The sequence below is a fragment of the Carlito syrichta genome, unplaced genomic scaffold, assembly GCF_000164805.1.
Source record: "Carlito syrichta isolate Samal-C Ts95f unplaced genomic scaffold, Tarsius_syrichta-2.0.1 Scaffold305170, whole genome shotgun sequence".
NCBI classification, from domain to species: Eukaryota; Metazoa; Chordata; class Mammalia; order Primates; family Tarsiidae; genus Carlito; species Carlito syrichta.
Genome location: NW_007249266.1, coordinates 276,803 through 299,147, shown reverse-complemented (window position 1 = coordinate 299,147; position 22,345 = coordinate 276,803). Strand labels below are relative to the sequence as shown.

The 22,345-nt window shown below is 39.8% G+C and overlaps 2 protein-coding genes across 8 annotated transcripts in view; one reads left to right on the top strand and one right to left on the bottom strand.

The window, feature by feature from the left end:
* The window catches only part of LRRFIP2 (LRR binding FLII interacting protein 2), a 129,592-nt gene that overhangs the window by 104,671 nt on the left and 2,576 nt on the right, over window positions 1-22,345 (top strand). For 2 of the 7 annotated variants that reach the window (XM_008061264.2, XM_021714054.1), the window contains 7 exons: window positions 1,712-1,804; window positions 4,658-4,750; window positions 11,838-11,939; window positions 12,219-12,351; window positions 14,254-14,303; window positions 17,953-18,073; window positions 21,519-21,598. In XM_008061264.2, the coding sequence (XP_008059455.1) occupies window positions 1,712-1,804; window positions 4,658-4,750; window positions 11,838-11,939; window positions 12,219-12,351; window positions 14,254-14,303; window positions 17,953-18,073; window positions 21,519-21,598 (672 nt within the window). The remainder of the gene's footprint in view (window positions 1-1,711; window positions 1,805-4,657; window positions 4,751-11,837; window positions 11,940-12,218; window positions 12,352-14,253; window positions 14,304-17,952; window positions 18,074-21,518; window positions 21,599-22,345) is intronic. The other 5 variants (XM_021714053.1, XM_021714051.1, XM_008061265.2 and 2 more) reach the window with 3 other exon arrangements.
* The window catches only part of MLH1 (mutL homolog 1), a 75,780-nt gene continuing 65,706 nt past the window's right edge, over window positions 12,272-22,345 (bottom strand). The window contains exon 19 of the mRNA XM_021714047.1: window positions 12,272-12,539. Coding sequence (XP_021569722.1) covers window positions 12,348-12,539 — 192 coding nt within the window. The 3' untranslated portion in view covers window positions 12,272-12,347. The remainder of the gene's footprint in view (window positions 12,540-22,345) is intronic.

Genomic DNA, 22,345 nt, shown 5'->3' with positions numbered 1-22,345 from the left:
TAGGGCAAAAGATATGTTCTTTTTTCAAGATACTGCCAAATTCTCCTTAGTAAGCATCATACCATTTTGTATTCTCACCAGAATGTGTGAGAGGGCCTATTTCCTTCCCCAGAGTTCTTAATTAGAATATGTTGTCAAGTTTTTAAACTTTTCTTACTGTTTGATGACACATGGTTTTAGATATGGTTTTTGTTTTCATTTTTCTTAGTGTGAACATCTTTTCACATTCAGAGCTGTTTCCATGTCTTTTTCTATCCATTTCTAAACTGTCTTTCTATACAGCTAATTTTTTTTCTTTCTAGTTTTAGAGATTCTCTGTGTGGGGAGATATAAATCTTTTTTCTCTGATATAAGCTATAATTTTTTCATTTTTTGCAGTTTATCATTTGTCTTTTACTTTGCTTGTCAGATCTTTTGCCATTTAAAAGTTTTAAATTTCACCTTTCTCCTTATTGCTTGTTGATTTTTAGTCATTTTTTAGTAAAGTTTGTCCACTCCATGATTACTTTTCTTTTAGTCCCCATGTAGTTTGTTCTCCCTTCTCTTGCCTTCCCTTCCCTCTTCCCCTTTCCACTTCCCACCTTCTTTTCTGGTGTACACTTCTTGATCCATTTGGATTTTGTTCTGGTGTATGGTGTGAGGTATGGTTCCAATTTAATGTTTTTCCAAATGGATATTTAGTTATCCCAACACTGTTTTTTACAAATCTTTCTTCTCATTGACTTGAGATCCTCTTCCTGTTGTTGTTTTTACTATATTTATATATGTAATTGAATGTTTTGAATTTTCTGTTCTCCATTCGTCTATATCCATGTGCCATTACAACATTGTTTTAATTGTAGGGGATTTACAATATGTTTTAATATCTAGGAAAGCTAGCTTTCTTCTTTTCAGTGTGTTTTTTCTGACTTTCTTTTTCTTGTATTTTTTTCCATTTCTCAAATAATCTTCATAGTCAGCTTGTCTTGCTCTGATGAGAAAAAAACCTGATGGAATTTTTATTTGTACTGCATTAAATGTATAGATTAATTTAGGGAGGACTGGCCTTTTTTTTTTTTTTTTGAGTTGGAGTCTCACTCAGTCGCCCAGACTGCAGTGCAGTGGCCGCTCCCAGCCACCGCAGCCTCCACCCACTGGGCTCCGGCGATCCTTCCACCTCAGCCTTCCAAGTAGCTGGAACTACAGGCATGCGCTACCATGCCTGGTTAATTTTTTTGATTTGTTGTAGAGATGAGGTCTCTCCTAGTTGCCCAGGTGGGTCTTAAACTCGCAGGCTCAGGCAATTCACTCACCTCGGCCTCGCAAAGCAAGGGATTACAGGCTTAGCAACAGGACCTTTTTTAAAATGTTGAAACATTTTAATACAAGAAGATGATATGCCTTTCTATTGCAATCCTTCTTCTCTGTCTTTTGGAAATATTTTTGTATAATTTTCCTCATATAAATTTTTGATATATCATAAGTTTACATGTGTGTATTTGATTTTATTTTGAGATAGTATTTATTATTTCTTCTTTAACTTTTATTTGTATCTATGAAAGTTATTGAATTTTATGTTAATTTTATAATCTGTTACTTTTTGTAAGTTATCATGAATGAGCAATTTGGGCATGTTTCAGGAGAACATACTTAGCCTCTGGATCATATTGTATATGTTCAGATTTGTTGTGTGTCATGACCTGTGTAAATAATATTGTTTGTTTAATAATAGGAGTTAGAAAGGCAGAAACACATGTGTAGTGTGCTGCAGCATAAGATGGACGAACTCAAAGAAAGCCTTCGGCAAAGAGATGAGCTTATTGAGGTATGTACATGTACTGTGGAAGGACTTCGTTCTGAAAAAAATGCATTAAATGGGATGTGTATTGGGAGGGGAGGAGAATTAAATGTCACAAGGAGTTTAATTGTCTCTCTACGTTCGACTGTTCCCTAAGATTTTACAAACATGAAACATAAAGCCAGGCTTAAAAATTAATACTACAACCCCTATAAACATTTCCCCCTTTGATAGCAGAAGTTTTTATGTCTTTTATTCCTAAGCATACTGTGTCTTAATGAGATCTTCAGAAGTGGGCAAAAGAAAAAATTATAGAGTGACATTATTCTTTGGAATTAGTGAATGCCATCTTTTGGGACATAATTCTTTAGGAGTAAGAAGTTTTATCTGTACTTGGGTAGATACATATGAGGTGGCTAAATGAAAAAGAAGAAATGTCAGGATATATACAGAAAGGTCAAGTTTAGCTACTGTGGAGGTTCTGATTACTGTGGTGGTGAAGGAACTGTGTGTGCCACATTGTTGGCAACACTGTAGGAGTAGGAGGGAGCATAGTCCCCCAAGTCCTTGTGAGCCTACTAACTTGCATGCAACTCTATTGTTGACATGTGGCTATCCGTCTTGAGGCAGTGGTTTTTCATAAATATGGAAATAAGTTTGAGGGGGTTCGTGCCCACTATCTAGATGTGGCTATCAAGGGCCTCCAATGTTAACTTAGTGTTGACGACATGCAGTGTTAGGAAGGCTAGATATTAATGATTCCAGGTAAGATACCTCACTTGCCACACTCATCTGCATTCCTGGCTGCTCACCCCAGCCTTCCCCCACTCCCCACCTCTTTTCATGTTTCTCCTTGGACCTACCTCTCTTAATCTCTCTCCCTGTATAACTTTAAAAAACTATTTAATAGAGGAAAAGAAATGACTATTTTTTAGGATTGTTGCTATTTTTCATTATTCTTAAGAACAATTGAACATACCCAGAATTTATGGATTTTAAGGGGCAGATACAGATAACCCTTTGGATCTAACAGATTACATGTGAAGTTTATTTTCTTAGTTTTTCTTCATATATGGTAGGAAGCATATTATCTAAATGCTGTATCCTGCTAGTATTTAAAAATAATGTGAAATTCTTTCCCTTTTTGTTCTCTTATCTTTCTGTATCAATATACCAACCATTTCTTTTTCTTATTAAGATATATGCTTTCCACCTTTTATGATTTCAAAAGAATAACAAAACTGTTTTGGAGGCTACTTCTCAGATTCAGTATCTTAAGTTAGGATTGGTAAAATGTTCCAGTTTTTAATTGTAATTGCATTTGAGAGGAATTATAATGCTTGATTTCTTTTTTTTTTCTTTTCTTTTTTTTTTGAGTTAGAGTCTTACTTTGTCGCCCAAGCTGGAGTGCAGTGGCATGTTCACGGTCACCCCAGCATCAACCAGGGGAGCTTCAGTGATCTTTCTACCTCAGCTTTCTAAGTAACTGGAACCACAGGCGTGTACTACCATGCCCGGCTAATTTTTGATTTATTGTAGAGACAAGTTGCCCAGCTGGTCTCGAACTGCAGGTTCAGGCAATTCACTCACCTCAGCCTCCCACAGTACTGGGGTTGCAGGCTGAGCCACTGAGCCTGGCCATAATGCTTGATTTCTATAATTTGTCACTGTAAAAGCTCAGGGTGCTGGGTATAGATACTTCAAAAACCTTAGTTTTGATTTTTTGTGTGTGTCTAGATTTTACATTTCTTAGATGTTAGTATCCTTGGTTATGCCTAACTGAAAAGCTTTGAATATTGCCAATAATGATTTTTGGTCTTTAGAATTAAGAATTACATGGGGACCAGGTACAGTGGCTCAAGCCTATAATCCCAGAACTTTGGGAGGCCAAGGTGAGAGAACTGCCTGAACCCACAGGTTCGAGACCAACCTGGGCAACTTGACGAGACCTCATCTCTACAATAAATGAAAAAAATTAGCCAGATTTGGTAGCGCGTGCCTGTAGTTCTGGGTACTTGGAAGGCTGAGGCAGAAGGATCACCTGAGCCCAGCATGTCAACGCTGGGTTGACCATGAACGATCCATTGCACTCTAGCCTGGGCAATGGAGTGAGACGCCAACTCAAAAAAAAAAAAATTGCATGGTAAAGTAGATAAAGTACAAGTAGGTTATATTTAGTATTTTCAGACTGTGAAAAAAAAAATTTTTAAGATTTTTTAAAAGATAATATATGAGTAGGAAAAGTAGGAGATAATTTACTACCAATAATGCATAAAACGAAAACCTGTTAAGTATGAGTGTATAAATTGAGCATCATTGCCTAATCAAATGGGTCATTTAAAGATTGCTAAATGTTAAATTTCAATTTTTCTTAGAATGGATGTTTCTTTTATAATTCATGATGTTTTTGCCACCTTAGATTCTGCTGACAAATTGAAAATGATAATTTCTGCTTTAAAACATTCAAAACTATTGTTTCTTCTCTATGATAAAGGATTGTTTGTTCATAATCAAATCTGAATTTCCATCTCTAGAAATATAAGTTGTTGTTTGGAGAAAAGGCAGTTATCAAAGGAAGAATACACACATAGAGCTGTACGTACACAGAAATCCTAGCTGGCTTACTGCCACATAGCTGTGACTGGAACAGTTGTTCCCACTTCCCTTGCTTACTTTCATAGGGGCATGCCAGTGAGAATCATGTTGCCTAGACTCTAGATGTCATCTTTTCTTTTAGCAGCCTATCTTGCTTTTCCTGTTCATCACAGACTTTCCCCTTTTGTTAAGTTTCTTTATCAGTTTTATTTTTGTTTCCTCCCTCTAACCCTCTCCCTTTTTTTTCTTTCTGCTCTTTTATTCTCTTCCCCTCTTCCTCTGCAGGAGAATCAGCGCATGCAGCAGAAAATAGACACCATGACAAAAGAGGTGTTTGACCTCCAAGAGACACTTCTTTGGAAAGATAAAAAAATTGGGGTATGAGATGAAATTGGGTTTTGATTAGAAGTTCATTGATGAGGACTTCAACAATAGAATTTAACTTAGAGATCCCGAAAAATCTGTCCTTTTATTATCCTCAAGCATGTGTTTTAGTATAGAGACAGAGCAGCAGACTAAAAGAGACTTCCATGGGAAGACCTGATGCTGTGCCTGGAAAGAACTCTTCTTTTCAGTCAACACTGGGCTCATGAAACCTACAACTAGGAAGTTTCTCTTTATTCCCCTAGGATACTTATCCGGAAGCTGATTCAGGCATTTGATTCAGACTCTGTGGGTAACTCAATATCCTTACATTACAAGAATTTGGATAAGAAGATAGAGAGTGGGGGTGGGGAGAAAGTTCCTGGCATTCTGTAAATCCTTGGTGAATAAAATAGGGAGAGATTAAAATCAGTTTAATTATGGAAGTGGATAGGAATGTAAGGCTTGCCAGAGTCACTGTCTCTAATTATAACCCCAGAACTCCCCAAAGCAAGGGTTCAGATAAGGAAGAAGTCTTCATTGCTGTTTTGCTAAGCCCTGCTGGTAAGATTCCAAGTACACTGGAGGCTGAAAAAATTTCCACCAGTTCATTTCATGTAGCCTTTGACTGACAATCCCATCACCTGGCATGAGAGCTCTCTTCTGCCAGTAGGGAAACTTAGCTGTGGAATGAACAGAAATAACCTTTGAGGAAAGTCTTGTTTTGCTTGAGGTTAAGTGGGATAGGGATAGGAAAAAGTTGGCAAAGATCCCCGAGAGCCCATGAGAGACTTGCCTGGATGTGAAACCCTCTGGATCATACTCCCCATCAGGAACATTCTGAGGCCCAGCCAGCAGTCAGCAACATCCAGTCCTTTTTATCACTCCAAGGACCCTATCCTCTCATTAATAAATACATAAGAAGACTACATTACCTCTCAAGAGTTTGTAGACTAAACACTTAAGGAACCAAAGCTACTTTATAAATAATTTTTTGATGTTTAAATTACTGAGTTGAAAAATTTCACCCAAACCTTGAAAAGCCTTCTGGGGGAGAAATTAACAGCTTTGATAGGCATTTTGAAATAGTGATTGTGAACCACTGATTTTATTTAAATTTTTGCTTGGGAAATTTAAAATAAAGATGTGAAAAATTGTGTTGTACAAAATAGGGAAAAAATTAAAAGTTTAGTTAAAATTTGATCTTTGGCCGGGCTCAGTGGCTCAGCGGCTCAGCCTGTAATCCCAGCACTTTGGGAGGCTGAAGCGAATCCATTGCCTGAGCCCACGGGTTTGAGACCCACCTGGGCAACTTGGTGAGACCTCATCTCTACGATACATCAAAAAACTAGCCAGGCATGGTAGCATGCACCTATAGTTCCAGCTACTTGGAAAGCTGAGGCGGAAGGATCGCTGGAGCCCAGCAGGGTGAGACTGCGGTGGCCGGCAGCGTGCAACTGCACTCCAGCCTGGGTGCCAGAGTGAGACTCCAACTCAAAAAAAAAAAAAATTTGGTCTTTATCTAGAATATGCTTCTTTTAGGAACTTACATAATTTTCTGTAGCACAGATCTATAGGGTCAGGATTTCTAACTTGTATAATTGTCTTAGATTTCAAACTGATTTAAACCAGTTGGACTAGTCATAGAAAAACCGTAAACCTCTCAGTCCAGTAAAACAGCTATTCCATACAAAACAAAAATTTTTTGCTACCAAAACGGTATGCTGATAGTTAAGATACAAATTATTTGGCTTTTGAAGTGTCTTGACATTTATTGAATGAGTAAGTGGGTATTTTTATTCTATGTGCTATACCATAATATGTTCCTTTGACTTTTTAAAATTAAACTTTATTTTGAGAAAATTTTAGGTTCTTACACATGCAGTTGTAAGAAATAATACAGAAAGATCCTGTATATCCTTTACCTAGTTTCCCCCAAATGTAGCATCTTGCAAAACATAGTACAATCACTATTACAACCAGAATATTGACCTTGTTACACCTAAGGTACAGAACATGTTCATCACTGTAAGGGATCTCAGAGGTTTGTTTTTTTTTGCCATTGTATAGCCATATCTACTGCCTCCCTCCCCTCCTTCTACCTTTGCTCCTGGGAACCACTGATCTTTTCTCCATTTCTACAATTTTGTCTATTTTTTGGAGTTTGGAGCCTCACTCCATCACCCAAGCTGCTGGAGTACAATGGCATGCTCATGGCCACCCCAGCCCCAGCACTGACCTGCTAGGCTCCTGTGATCCTTCCACCTCAGCCTTCCAAGTAGCCAGAGCTACAGGCATGTGCTACCACGCCCAGCTAATTTTTTATTTATTGTAGAGATGAGATCTTGCCAAGTTGTCCAGCTTGGTCTCGAACCTGCAGGCTCAGGCAATCCACTTGCCTCAGCCTCCCAAAGTGCCTGGTATTACAGGCTGAGCCACTGAGCCCAGCCCTAATTTTGTCATTTAAAAAGTGTTATATAAAAGGAATGAAATTATACAGTGTATATTAACCTTTTGGAATTAGTTGTTTTCACTCAGTGTAAGTGCAAGATTTATCCGAGTTGTTGTATATATCACTTGCTCATTCATTCTTTGGCTCTTTTTGAATTTAAAAGTGCTAAAATACAAATAACATAGTGTTTGCCATTTTAAAGTGTACAGTTTAGTGCCATTAAGTATGTTCACGTTGTTGTGCTACTGTCCCCACCATCCATCTCCAGAACTTTTTCATTATACCAAACTGAAACTATGTATCCGTTAACTCTCTATTTTCCCCTTCCCACAGCCCTTTCAACCACCATTCTACTTTCTGTCTCTATGAATTTAACCAATATTTGTCCTTTTGTGATGGACTTATTTTACTTAGCATAATGTCCTCAAGGTTCATGTTACATCATATGTCAGAATGCTCTTAGTTTTTAAGGCTGAGTCATACTCCATTTTATGTATATACCACTTTCTTCTGTTGGTAGACTCTGAGTTGGCTATTATTAGTAATGCTGCAGTGTCTCTTCAAGACACTGCTTTTCAGTTCTTTGGGGTGTATATACCCTGAAGTGGAATCGCTGGATCATATAGTAATTCTGTGTTTAATTCTTTTGAGGAACAGCCGTACTGTTTTCCATAGGGCTGTGTCATTTTACATTTCCATCAGTAGTACATAAGGGTTCCAGTTTCTCCATGTCCTTGGCAACGCTTTTTGTTTTCTCTATTATTAATAGTAGCTGGCTGGGCTCGGTGGCTCTGCCTGTAATCCCAGCACTTTGGGAGGCTGAGGCGAGTAGATTCCCTGAGCCCCCGGGTTCAAGACAAGCCCGGGAAATTTGGTGAGACCTCATCTCTACAATAAATAAAAAATTAGCCGAGCGTGATAGTCTTGCCTATAGTTCGGGCTACTTGGAAGGCTGAGGCAGAAGGATCGCCGAAGCCCAGCAAGTTGATGCTGGGATGACCATGAACATGCCACTGCACTCCAGCCTGGGCGATGGAGTAAGATTCCAACTCTTAAAAAAAATATGTAGCCATTTTAATACAATCAAGTTGGTCCTCTCTAGACTATTAAAAGATGCATTTTCAATATGGTCAGTGACTACCTAATGCATCACTTGTCTCTAACTTCATTTTCAAAATTTTTATTTAATTATGTAATAAAGAAACATGTCTATTATTCCCAGGTTGAAGCTGTTTTCTAGTTCTTCCTTCATTGGTGGTCTTGTCTCTAGCTCCACTGCAGTTCTAAGCACCAGGATCCCATGCATAGAATAGGTGCATATGAAGAACTTGTATATCCTTATAGCCAACATAAACTCAGTCTCATTCTGACCAAAGATATTTGTACCCCAATATAATTATATACAGAATTAACCTGTTGCCCCAAAGTTCAGCCCTTTATACATATTCTTTTGGCTTCTGGATGCTAGAATTTGAGGTTAGGCTAGGAACAAAGAATTATTTCGATCTCTACAAACATGTACTTTTCACCCTAAAATGAAATCTACTGTAGGAGCTATTGTTGCATGCACAATAATGACACAAGGGTAGTCATTATATGGTTTGGTAATACAGAGGATTTCAGACCCAGCGTGAACATATTTGATCCAATTATAAGGTACCTTCGTAGTCTTCAAACTTTGTGGTGAAATGGGTACATTTACAGGATATATTTTATTTCCCCATCTATAATTATGGGAAGATCAAATTAAAAAGTCCAAAGGTAAAAATAAAATCCAGAGCAATAGGATGTGGAAGAGAGCAAATGTCAGGTACTAGCATTTGCTAGAATTCCTGGTTCCAAATTGCCCTGTTCTGAAGAGGTCTTTCGTATTCAGTGGTGTTGTTTATACAGAGCATGTTGTGACAGTGATTGTTTACTCAGTTAGATGTGGTGATGCATGGCATAACTATGCACGCAGATGCCAATAAGCAAAAATGTCTGTCTTAGTATACTGAGATTAAAGTGATTCACAGCAGATGTGAAAGGGTTGCTGTGGCTTGTTCTTTTAATGTTTCACTCGCTATTAATGTAACGGAGTGTTAATACCAGCTTGAAGTGTTAAAGTAAATGTCTTACGGTGCTAGAAACCCAGCTTATTTACAGGCAAGCTTTATTTTTTTATTTCTTATTTTATTTTTTTCAGTTGGAGTCTCACTCTGTCACCCAGACTGGAGTGCAGTGGCCGCTCCCGACCACCGCAGCCTCGACCTGCTGGGCTCCGGCGATCCTTCCGCCTCAGCCTTCCGAGTAGCTGGAACTACAGGCGCGCGCTACCACACCTGGCTAATTTTTTTATTTATTGTAGAGATGAGGTCTCGCCAAGTTGCCCAGGCGGGTCTCGATTGCCCAGCCGTGGGCTCAGGCAATCTACTCACCTCAGCCTCCCAAAGCTACAGGCAAACTTTAAACACATAATACAGTATGAATGTAAATTGTTGAAAGAAAGTCAGATATTGACATTGAAATTTGGATAAGTAAAGAGTAGGACTGGCCCTGTGGACAGCTTTCCCAATATCATATGGGCTGATAATAAGGGAATACAATGTGGCTTTCTTAGGGCTGTGATGCAAAGAAAACTTTGCAAAGACTTTGGAGCAAACAGGACTGGATTCATTTTCTGGCTTTGCCACTTACTGTGTGACTTTGGGCAATAAAGTATAGCCTCTTTGAGCTTCAGTTTTCTCATTGAAAATTAGGGCAATACAAATACAAGATATATAAGGGAGAAATTTCATATATAAAGTAATATTAAGGGAGAAGTTATATGAAATAGAGCCTGCTTAGCCGGGCATGGTAGTGTGTGCCTGTAGTTCCAACTACTCAGAAGGCTGAGGCGGAAGGATCGTTGGAGCGCAGCAGGTCGACGCTGGGGTGGCCATGAGTGTGCCATTGCATTCCAGCCTAGGTAAGGGAGTGAGACTCCAACTCAAAAAAAAAAAAAAAAAAAAAGAAGAAGAAATAGTGCCTGACATGCAATTTGTGCTATACAGATGGTAGTTGCTGTCATCACATATTTACTTATTCTCAATCTGGTTGGAGAATAGGATTATAATGATTTTAAAAACTGTCCAAGTGTTCAGCTATCAGTAACTAGGCAGTCAATTGTCCCACTTTTTTTTTTTTAAAGCAGGATTTATTGAGAGGACAGAAAAACTCCCAGGTACCTGTTACAGTTAACTTCTTGAATTAATGGTAATGCTGTGAGAAAACATTAACTATATGAACAAAAATATGTAGAGACAGGCTTTTCAAATAGGCCAGTTGCCAGGTTCCTGCATGGACTCCTTAACTTAGGTATGTGTTAAAGTCTGGGTTATTTTAGTTCATAGTTACAGTAGATTTGATTTGTCATTGGTGACCAAAGTATGTCACTGCTTCTCTACTGTCCTCAGCTCTGACAATTGTGAGATTCAGGAAATGGCAGGGAATTTACAAATGAAGACATTGGCCTGCTTTTCCTGAATCTTCCCCGTTACCTTCAGCACTGCAGGCAATGCTTTACCCTGAGTACTCCTTTGAGCCTCTGCCCATGGGATGGGTGCGTTTATCCCTTCTTGTTTTCAGATGAGGAAACTGAGACATAGTATAAGTATATGCCAGGATCCAAAAGCCTGATTCTGAAATCCATATTCTGTAAGCCTTCATAGGTGGGCTGTATTTATTTTGTCAATGTTTTGAAGTTTTTTCCCCACATTTTGAAAGTATATCACAAAACCAAATGAGTCTCAGTTGTATTTAATTAAGTTGATAGAAATATATCCTTGAATCCTTTTGGAGATTAGCTATTTTGGATGAAGAGATATTCTAGTACGTTGTCACACTACTTGGAGAACAATCATACAGCCAACATTGAATTAAAATATGTAGCCAGGTAGAGTGGCTCACTTCTGTGATACCAGCACTTTGGGAGGTGGAGGTAAGAGGAATGCCAGAGCCCAGGGGTTCGAGATCAGCCTGGACAACTTGGTGAGACCTCGTCTCTACGATAAATCAAAAAAGTTAGCTGGGTGTGGTGGTGTGCACCTGTATTTCCAGCTACTTGGAAGGCTAAGGCAAAAGGATCACCTGAGCCCAGCAAGTCAAGGCTGTGGTGGCTGTGAGCATGCCACTGCACTCCAGCCTGGACAATTGAGTGAGACTCTGGGGGAATAGAAAATATTTCTTATGTATATTTAATTCAGAATAATTTTTAAATTTTTGATAAATTATTTTAGTTGAACATGAAATGTGTCTTTTTGTTCACCAAATGAAAATGTACTGAGGCAGTCAGTAAGAAAAACTTTATTTTACTATGACTGCTGTCTTCATCTTCCTTTTCCTATTTTTTTCATGGACTAAACAAGATAAATTTGCTTCCCTGCTTGATGTGATTAAACATGTTTTGCCAGATTTATGCATGAGAACCTGATTCTTTTAAAACTCTCTTCTGGAGATGTATATCCTTATAACTTAGTGTTTCCTCTCATATCTGCTTGTTTCCAGTCTGTTGACTACTTCCTTGCTTTATATGCTTTTATCTTTGCTTATTTGAATTAGGTACTTCTCTGCTACCTTTCACCTGCTCTTTTTCTGTGCCGTTCTTTCCCTTGCTACCCTGCCTAAAACCAGGCCCTAGAGAAACAGAAAGAGTACATTGCCTGCCTTAGGAGTGAGCGAGATACACTCAGGGAGGAGCTGGCTGACCTGCAGGAGACAGTGAAGACAGGAGAGGTATGTTAGCATTAGCCTGGAGCTCAGATCCCTTGCTGCTTTCCTCTGTCTTCCTTTCTTCCTGCTATCTTTCCTAGCCTAAATACAAACTACAAAGTTTATTCCCTAATTCAGATTTGGAAGGTTTAAGTCATTTCTTCCACAGAGCTATATTCCACTTAACTAATTCTAACCAGGTTTTATCTGTGGCAAACATGTACTGTAGCAGAATTAACTCTCAGAGCTTACTGCTTCCGTGTGGACCATCTTTTGTGATGGTGGGTTTTTTCTTCCCCACAGAAACATGGCTTAGTTATAATTCCTGATGGCACTCCCAATGGTGATGTTAATCATGAACCAGTGGTTGGAGCCATCACTGTTGTGTCTCAGGAAGCTGCTCAGGTCTTGGAGTCCGCAGGAGAAGGGCCACTAGGTAAGACACTGGTTGCTATGTTGACTTGGATTAATGTTGCCTGATTGAGCTTTCTGCTTTTTCATATCCCAGCTTGAAAAACAAAAACAACTAAGGGCTGTCTGAGACTCAGGTAGATTCTTAATAGGAAGAATCTGGGTACAGTGTCTTGAGAGATCCTTGACCTTGGGCAACCAACATCTGGAGCACTGAAAGGCAGTAAGTGTAACTTTAAGGCCCTGGATGGAAGTACTGTGGGTATATACACATTACTTTTACACTTAACTACAAACTTTCTGCAAAAAGATAACCTAGTGCATCCATTCCAAGGAAGCAGTGGGCTGGAAGGAGACTTCTCAAGTATGTTTTAAGTTTCTTATTCCTGGAATATCTGGTTCTGTGTTCCATGGCTTATCCTAGGGTTCGGTACCTCTTTGCCACCACATTTCTTTTCTGAGTCAGAGTCTCACTCTGACGCCCAGGCTGGAGTGTACTAGCACACTCATAGCCACCAGAGCCTTGACCTGTTGGGCTCAGGAGATCCTTCTGCTTCAGCCTTGCAAGTAATTGGAACTACAGATGTACACCACCACACCCCCCAATTTTTTTTTGATTTATTGTGGAGATGAGGTCTCTCCATGTTGCCCAGGCTGGTCTCAAACCCATGGGCTCAGGGAATCCTCTCACCTCTGCTTCCCAAAGGGCTGGGATTATAGGTGTGAGCCACCGCACCTGGCACCACCACATTTCCTAAGGCAAGAAGCAGATGACCAAGAAGACAGATGTCAGAGAAGTGTGACTTCCAGAACAGGGCTTCCAGTCTCTTAAAGTCTAAGATTCTTAAACGTAACCCTTTGAGAATCGGAATTCTCAGGAAACCACAGAGGGCCCATCCATTGCCCTCACTAAGAATTTACTCTAGAGTAAATGGCATAGATAGATACTGTATCATCAGCTCACTTTTTTTTTTTTTAGTGATCTTTTTTCTTTTTTCATTTTGTTTTCATATATGTGTCAGTTTCTTAGTGGGAGATGCTGTGAGGGTGAAGCAAACTGAAGAACATTGTAAAAGTTAGTAAGCACATTCTCTAATGTGCAGAATTGCGGAAATGTAATTGTGGAGCACTTTGATAAATCAGGATACTGGCTGAGCAAGAGGGAAGATTTAGAGAATGGAATGAGTATATGGCTATGAGCAGCCCAGGTTGTTTCCTCAAGAAACCAGAACATCAACTTGGCCGTGACCCTAGTTGGTTTGTGGGGGGTGATTTGCCAGGTATGTGCTGCTGCTTTGACTGAACTCCAGGTGTATCCTCTGCCAGAGAAGTTTATTTTCAGGCTTGGGAAGAAATAGCTTCTCTATAGGCCAGGAGTGAGTCCTAGTGATCCTTCTACCAGGCCTCAGATTCGCCCTTGGTTGCCCACATCTCAGTCCCTTCCTTCCCTCCACTAGCCCCTGTGGACTTTGCTGGTTCTAGCGCTGCATTCTTCTCTTCTTTGCTGCAGCATCCCCTGCCCAGTCCTACTCTTACCCCATCTTCTTTCACGTATTTTGATCTCTGCCACTAACGGCTTACTGTGGGAGCACCCTTCACATTTGAGTTGTCTGTCTACTCGTGAAAGCTTGCAGGTTTTTGAAACAAAGAAATGATCTTTGTACTTTAGTATGTCTTGTGGAAAATCACTGATTTGGGGAGCAAATGTTATATTTGGCCCTGATAAACAGCAGTTGTGCGGAAATACATTTTGGATAATTAAGAACTTTTCCATAATGCTATCAAAGCCTTTATTTCTTTTGATATTCAGAGCTATATGTAATTTATCAGATAAAGTTTGCTATTTATGAGTTTGGAGAATTGTTTTTAATTGTTTATATACTACATCATCACATATGTAGTTTATAATCTTTTTCATTTGTTTTAGATGTAAGGCTACGAAAACTTGCTGGAGAAAAGGAAGAGCTACTATCACAGGTAAAGGCATTCTTTTCACTGGAAGGTAATATTAACTTTAGCTGATCAAGTTTCGTGGTAAATGTTAACAAACTAGAATGTTCATTAGAAATGTGCTTATTTCAAACATCAGTACTCAAGTGAGATTTGAGGGCTAAAAAGATCATTCATATTTTGCTTCTCTATTGTTTCCTGTTCTTTTTTTTTTTTTTTCTTCATTTTTTGAGAGAGCAGGATTTATTGAGAGGACAGAAAAGCTCCCACAATGGGAAGGGACCCGAAGGGGTTGCCCTGTTTCCTGTTCTTTAAAAAAAAAATTTAATGGCACATAAGTTTAAGGAGTCACATACATAGTTCTATAAAGCTTTTTATGAAGACAGCAGTCCCCTGCCCCTGACTGTTTCTCTTCAGCCCTCCCAGCTGATAGTTTTGGTGTGCACTGTCCTTGCATCTTTCTATGTACCAAGTTTATCTTGCTTCTCATTTGTTCTGTGCCAGGCATTCTGTACTGACAGCCCTCTGAAGAAGATGAGGTCATTGCTCTGTCATCTCCATGTTCCTGCCACACACGTGCATGACTCCCATCCCCCCAGCCTCCTAGTAAAGGAACAGTGTAATTCCAGTCTGCTTATGTCATTAGGACCCTCTAAACATGACTCACAGTAGAACCAGTTGCAGTCTAGATCACCTCTCATCTCTTTCTCTACTGTTTGTTTCCTTTAATGTTAATATTGCAGTTTTTCTTTTCATTTGCTTGGTTTTCTATGTGTTTTTCATTAATTTAGCCACAGAAGTCTCCAACAATAGTTTAAATGTACTCTTAGTATTTTCAGATGCATCAGATACTCTGTCAGTTCCATCTTGTTGAATCTTGGAGCATCTGACTTGTCCCATTCTGAACTAATGCCTCACCCTCTCACTGCAGATATGTGGTCACCCTTCATCAGCATCTGGGGATTTCCTTTGCCTGTGATTTGGGTTGAGTTCTCTTTTTCCATTGTTATATGCCCTCTTCACTCTTTATTTATTCTCATTGGTACATCTTTCAATAACTTCTTGAGGAAAGGGTATATGTGTTGTTAATTTTTCATGACCTTGCAGCCCTCTTCATTTTACCTTCTTACTTGATTAAAATAGTTTGGCTAGGTATAGAATTCTGAGTTACAATCATCATTTTCCTTCAGTCTTAAAAAAGACATTTCTGCATTGTCCTCTGACATCCAATATGGCTACTGAGAATTTTGTGAACATTTTGAATTCTGATCATTTTTTTGTGTGTGATCTATTTTTCCCATTTCTGGAAGTTTGTATCATATTCTCTTTCTCTCTAGTGTGCTGTTATGATTTGAGGACAGTGATGTGATTTGAAGTTTTCATGCATGGTACTGGGCTTCTTTCAAGTCTAGGAACTCCTGTTCTTCACTTCTGGGAAAATTTCTGGAGTGATTTGTTATTAATTTTCTTCCCTCCCATTTTCTGTCTTATCTCTTTCTAGAACTCCTATTCAGTCATTCAACAAATGTTGAGTGAGATTCCACCATTTAACATACTCTATCCTAGGCACTTGGGATATTTCAGTGAATAAATCAGTTATTAAAAAAATCCCCACTTCATAGACCTTAACATTCTAGTGGGATATCAGACAATAAACATAATTAATAGGTAAATTAAATGGTATGTTAGAAAGTGTGTGTGAATGCATTTATTATCTGTGTTTTTACAGCTACATTTAGCTGCATGGGTGCAGATATGGGGTGGGTAGAGAGGTAAATTTTACCAGGTTAGTGTTAATGGAGCAGAGGAGGTAAGGGAGGTAGGAGGTGATCATAATGGACCTAGAAATTAAACTGGATGAGGATGGATGAGGAGGGTTCAGAGGGCATCCAGGCAGTGGAAAGAAGATGATATCAATGGATTAGAGGTACCAGTAGGAATGAAGGGCTGTTGGAATGGGATCCTAGAGAGAATGACCTGGAAAGGTCGGGTCTAGTGGTCAGAGAGAGGATACATGGAACTGTGTAGGGATTGCAGTTATCTAATGATGAAATCTAGTATATGACTGTGAGAGTGAGTGGCTGAGAGCAAGAAGGAATAGATGGCAAGATCCTTGGAGTGAAGGTTCTAGAAACTGAGAAGTGAGTTGTAGGAGAGATCCTTTACCTAGACATACAGAGGGTGCCAAAAATGTATATGCATTTTAAAGGGAAAAACTAAAAATTGTAATAGTCAATATATACAGATAACCAAAGATGAGTACAAGTCATCTGAAACTACAAGAAATACTCAAGGTGGTTATCATCAGTGTCCAGATACTTCTAATTATAGCAAACTAAAAGTAATGCATAGATAACATCTCTTAAAATGTGTGCTCTTTTTTTTTTTGGCACCCCTAGTTTATTGAAATTGCCAAGAATTAAGTCAGTAATAGTCTTGAGCGTGTGTAAGGCAGGAGTTAAAATGGTGAAGGAGGAGTGGGATTGTGGCAATGATGAAAGGGAGGTGGTATATATAATTTGAAGAGATGAGATTAAGACCTGGGACTTCTAGAGAGGATGGAGGGAGAATCGCTCGACAACAGCAAGGAAAGCAAGAGGACAGCTATCCCATTTTTAGGCTCAATGGTAGGAAGCTGTGGAAGAAAAAAAATAGCCAGTGCTTGAGAGGGCTGCAGGAGCAGCAAGAGTCTTAATGGTGACCATGTTTCCATTAGAGCGCAAGGTAAAGGGAATGCTCAGAAAAGAGATTGAGGGCAGAGGGGCACTTGCTGATGATGGACTCATCACTCCAGAGAGTACAGTGGGAAAGGTTAGTAGATGAAGGTTAGGGGTTGCACAGACCTTGTGGGATGGATATAAGTAGGAGTGATGGAGAGAATGAGGTTAGTCCTGGTTCCCTCGAGGTCAACAGTAAAGGTGATCCTGTTTGTGTGTTGAAAGGGCAGAGGTGTCTGGGAAGGAGGGATTTTGTCCCAGTGTCGAGCTCACCCTTTCCACAGTGGGGGAGTAGCAGGCTTAATCTTCCCCTTGATCCCTGTTGGTGGAGTTGAGGTCAGTTGGGGAAGCCATATATGTATACCCAATTATTTTTGCATATGGAGAGTTTTCTAAATAAGAATATCTAACCTATCTCTAAAATTACACAGAAAAATCTGCTTAAGGAATCTTCCATTTTTAAAAATAATCCCTTGAATACATTCTTTTTTTAAAAAAATTATTTTCTTAGAGACAGGGTGGGTCTTGTTATATTGCCCAGGTGGGCCTCAAACTTCTGGACTCAAGTGATACTCCCACCTCAGTCTCCCAAGTAGCTGGGACTATAGGCATGTGACACAGTGCCTAGCTAGAATTTTCCATTTTTAATTCAAGTTGAATAAAAAATACCTAAAAGATGTATTGTTCCTTAAACATACACAAATAAGAAAATATGGCCATTTTTATTGGGACACCTGGTCCTGGGGCCGGCTTCTTTTGGTATTTGTTCATAGCTTATCTCTAGCACCTAGAACAGAATGTGTCCCATAATGGGCACACATGAAAACAGTGTTTGAATGAATGAACGATTTGTGTGGCTGATGCCATGAAGATCTGCCTTTTCTATGTGATCATTAGATTAAGCACGTGCTTCATCTGATAGGCTGGCTCTTGCTGATGGACCTTTGTCTTCATTTCAGATTAGAAAACTGAAGCTGCAGTTAGAGGAAGAACGACAGAAGTGCTCCAGAAACGATGGCACAGTGGGTGACCTGGCAGGACTGCAGAATGGCTCAGACTTGCAGTTCATCGAAATGCAGAGTAGGTGTTAGGGGACAGGTCTGTCCCAGCCTGCTTACAGGTTGTGTTCCAGGTTGCTGGAGACTTATAATATACTTTTCTCAAGAGACGCTATGCTACCAAGATTGGCAAGTCCTTGGCTCATGCAGGAAAGCAGTCCTAGTTGCAGTATAGCTGACTAGTAGCTCTGCTGGTTTGTGCTGCAGGGACTGATGGGAGGAACAAGTTGCTGCTCTTACCCTTTCTAGGCAAAGTGGTTTCTAGGAACTTTTTGCAATTAGTGAAGTGCCTTTGACAACCTGACACTGTCCTTGTTCACAGCCATGTGTCGTTTTTAAGCTCCCATACAGCACCTTACCTATTCAAGGGTTTTTTTGGTGGAATTTATCTTGGATAATTGGAGGAATATATTTAGAACTAACTCACACTAATGTGAAATAGTTTCAGAATCTTCTTAGAAGTATTCTTGTTAATCCAAATTAGTATTTTTTAGGTGGTATTTAAAACAAGGTCACAAAGTAAAGTCTAGTGTATTTATTTTATCCAAATGATTCTAGTTTTTCTCCCTTTCTACTTTTGACCCCATATTATTATTATATAAAATGACTACTGTAATCACACTACTTCCCACAATAGGAGATTGCAATAGCCATTTGTATATAGTTAGCCTTTGTTAGTGATGATGTATAATTCAGACAGGGAGACTTTTATTTTTGCAGTCTGAATGGTGGCTTTTCTGATAACCAGTCTTAATATCTTGGTTATTCCATGGCCTTTTCAGCTAAGTATTCTGAGTTAGGCTGAAAAGACTTCTTGGATTAAGGCTAACTTTGGAGATTGGTGTTATACTCTTTGGGGTATCAGTTAGGACACTTGTGACATTTCCTGGTGAATATTTTGGTTTTGGGTGTCATCTGGTATGGAGGGTGGATGAAGACAGGGACATGAGATGAGGCAGGCTGCCTAGTCCGCAGTCTTAGTGGGCAGGGGGTAGATTTGAGAGACTGTCCTAAAGCCACAAATTTAAAAGTTAACAGTTTGAGGGGGAATGGTCTGGCATTTATGTGTGAATGCTTCCTAGAACAGGTAGTTGTCATAGAGCTGGTATTTGCAGAAGGCAGAGAAAAGTGCCCAGTGTGGATGTGTAGAATGAAGCGAGCTGAGCAGGACTGTAGGAAGGCTGGGTCTGACTGGTGAAGATAAGAGTAAGCAGCTCCCTGGACCAGGCAGCCAGGAAGGGAGTTCAGAGGTGCTGGGTTCTAGACAGTCTTGGCTGTCACACATGGTGTTCTAGAAGGGATTTCAAAAAATGCATGAAATGACTGACACGAAATAACACTTTTTAAAACAGGAAGGAATGTGGGTGGCTTAGAGAGTGAGAAGGAAGCAACGCATTTTGACAATCAATAGAATGCTGGGGATAAGAATTTTAAAATAAGATCCTGAAGCATCTGTTTTAGAGCTCAAGAATAGGAATAGTTCTCTTTCATGACTAGAGATGGCTTTTAGGGAGATGGCTTTATAATCCCATTACTTTTAAGGTGATAGTAACTGTCCAATTAGAAAAACTTCTTGCACTGAAGATTGTATGGGTAAGTGTAACTTTGATCATGTGGGCACGTAGAAGTGTTCTTGAGTAATTTGAATATTTCCTTTGGTAGGTTAGGTTTGGCTTATCTCCTGCAAGTCTATGATTCTATAATCATTCCAGAGGTTGGTTTTTGTTAAATTTGGGTTCCTTGTGGAATTTTAACCCCTTGCACTCAAAGACATCTTATGTACTGCCTAACAACAACTCAATTGTACTTTTGTATAAAATAGTGAAAAACAAATCACTTCATATTAATAGCATAGCTTTGGAACCAATTATTTTATTATAATGATAGTTGGCTTACAAAGGAATTATGGACATTGAGGAACTTATTTATGACCAAAAAAAATCAAAATTTTTTTATCTTATATTTTTCTAACACGGGGTAACATATAAAACAGTCACCAACACACACTGCAGGTTCATTGATCATGTTGTATAATAGTAATTTGTTTGACGTTTTCCACCTGGTATTTTTCTATTTGAACAGAAAATGCAGTCTCATTTTCTTTCTCCCACATTAATATAATAATGTGTAATCTATTGTCCAGTCTGTTGTTCAAAGACAATGTGGAAAGACATTCTTTCTACATAATGCCAGCTGATTTTTTTTTTTAACGTGTATCTCAGTATATATTTCATCTCTTTGCTTTTTTGTACAATTTGAATGAAAATTTTTGAAAAATTTGCATACATTTTTGATAAATTTGTCCTGTAGATGTCCCCTGAGAGGGGACATCTGAGTCATTTGTAAGATGTACAATGTCCCCTCAGAGGGGACATCGAGTGCAAAGGATTTGAAATCTCCCCCATCAATTCTAAACTTTTTAAGTGACATTCCTTCTTAGGTCAGATGTACATCTCATGATTTACAGCTCTACCCATAACACATTATCACACGTCAATGAAAAGTATTAATTTCAACAAATATTTATTAAGCACACACCATGTGCACAGCAGCACTTGGCTAGGTACAGAGATAGATTTAAGAAAGCTAAGACAAGACTCTTCTTACATACACATACAACATTTTAAAAGCAATAATAATCCAGGCTTGGTGGCTCAGCCTGAAATCCCGTGCTTTGGGAGGCTGAGGTGAGTGGATTTCCTGAGCCCGCAGGTTCGAGACCCACCTGGGCAACTTGGCGAGACCTCATCTCTACAATAAATCAAAAATTAGCTGGGTGTGGTAGCACATGCCTGTAATTCCAGCTACTTGGAAGGCTGAGGTGGAAGGATCGCCGGAGCCCAGCAGGTCGAGGCTGCGGTGGCTGGGAGCAGCCACTGCATTCCAGTCTGGGTGACAGAGTGAGATTCCAACTCAAAAAAAAAAGCAATAATAAATGCCATTAAAAATGCAAATAAAATGCAACAAGAAGTTATAATTAATGAAGGAGAGTCATGGAGGAGGTGTAAATTTAACTTGGACTTGAAGATTGGTTAAGACTTAAACCAGAGGTGGGATGAAGGGTCATTGAGGTATGGGAGAGCAGAAGCAGAAGCTGGAAGGTAGAAAGGTATAGGGCTGGGTTCAGGGAACCAGAAGGCCCGGTCCTATGGGCCACAAGGCTAGATGAGGTTAAGGGGCTACTGAATTGGCAGGGCCCCTTTCTCAGGCTCTGCTCACATGCATCATGGGGTGAAGATTGAATTTTCTTCTGACTCTTGCTCTAAGGGATACTGTAACATTAAGCGCTAAAACATCCTGTGGTATATACAATCTGGAATCACGGCTAAAGATACTGTGGTTGCTGAGTGTGCATTTGTGTTTTGTAGTCTTAGGTTGCAAGTCCTCTCTGTCTTGAGGCATTGCCTGGTGGTTCATACCTTCATCTCTGAGAGGAGAAGATAATTCATTGTTATCTTGTCTTTTAGGAGATGCTAATAGACAAATTAGTGAATATAAATTTAAGCTTTCAAAAGCAGAACAGGATATAACCACCTTGGAGCAAAGTGTAAGTACCACGTGCTTTATATGGTACTACGTGATTTAAATTTTCTTTAAAACACATCTCCATCCTGTACCTAAGTAGCTAATCCTATGAGTACCTGGCTTGCTGCGGGCTGCCTTTGCAGTTGGATCTATAAAAGTTCTATAGTAAAATAGAAAAGCCAGCTGGGCTTAGTGGCTCAGCCTGTAATCCCTGCACTTAGAAGGCCAAGGCAAGTGGACTGCCTGAGCCTACGTGTTCAAGACCAACCTGGGCAACTTGGTGAGCCCTCATCTCTACAATAAATCAAAAAATTAGCTGGGCGTGGTAGTGTGCACCTTTAGTTCCAGCTACTTGGGAGGCTGAGGCGGAAGGATCAACTGAGCCCAGCAGGTCAAGACTGTGTTGGCCGTGAGCATGCTACTACCCTCCAGCGTGGTGGGTGACAGAGTGATACTCTGACAAAAAAACAGAAAAGCCAGCCGGGCTCGGTGGCTCAGCCTGTAATCCCGCGCCTTTGGGAGGCTGAGGTGAGTGAATTGCCTGAGCCCGCGGGTTCGAGACCCGCCTGGGCAGCGAGACCTCATCTCTACAATAAATCAAAAAAATCAGCTGGGCGTGGTGGCGCATGCCTGTAATTCCGGCTACTCGGAAAGCTGATGTGGACGATCGCCGGAGCCCAGCATGCCGAGGCTGCGGTGTCCGGGAGCGGCCACTGCACTCCAGTCTGGGCGACAGAGTGAGACTCCAACTCAAGAAAAAAAGAAAAAA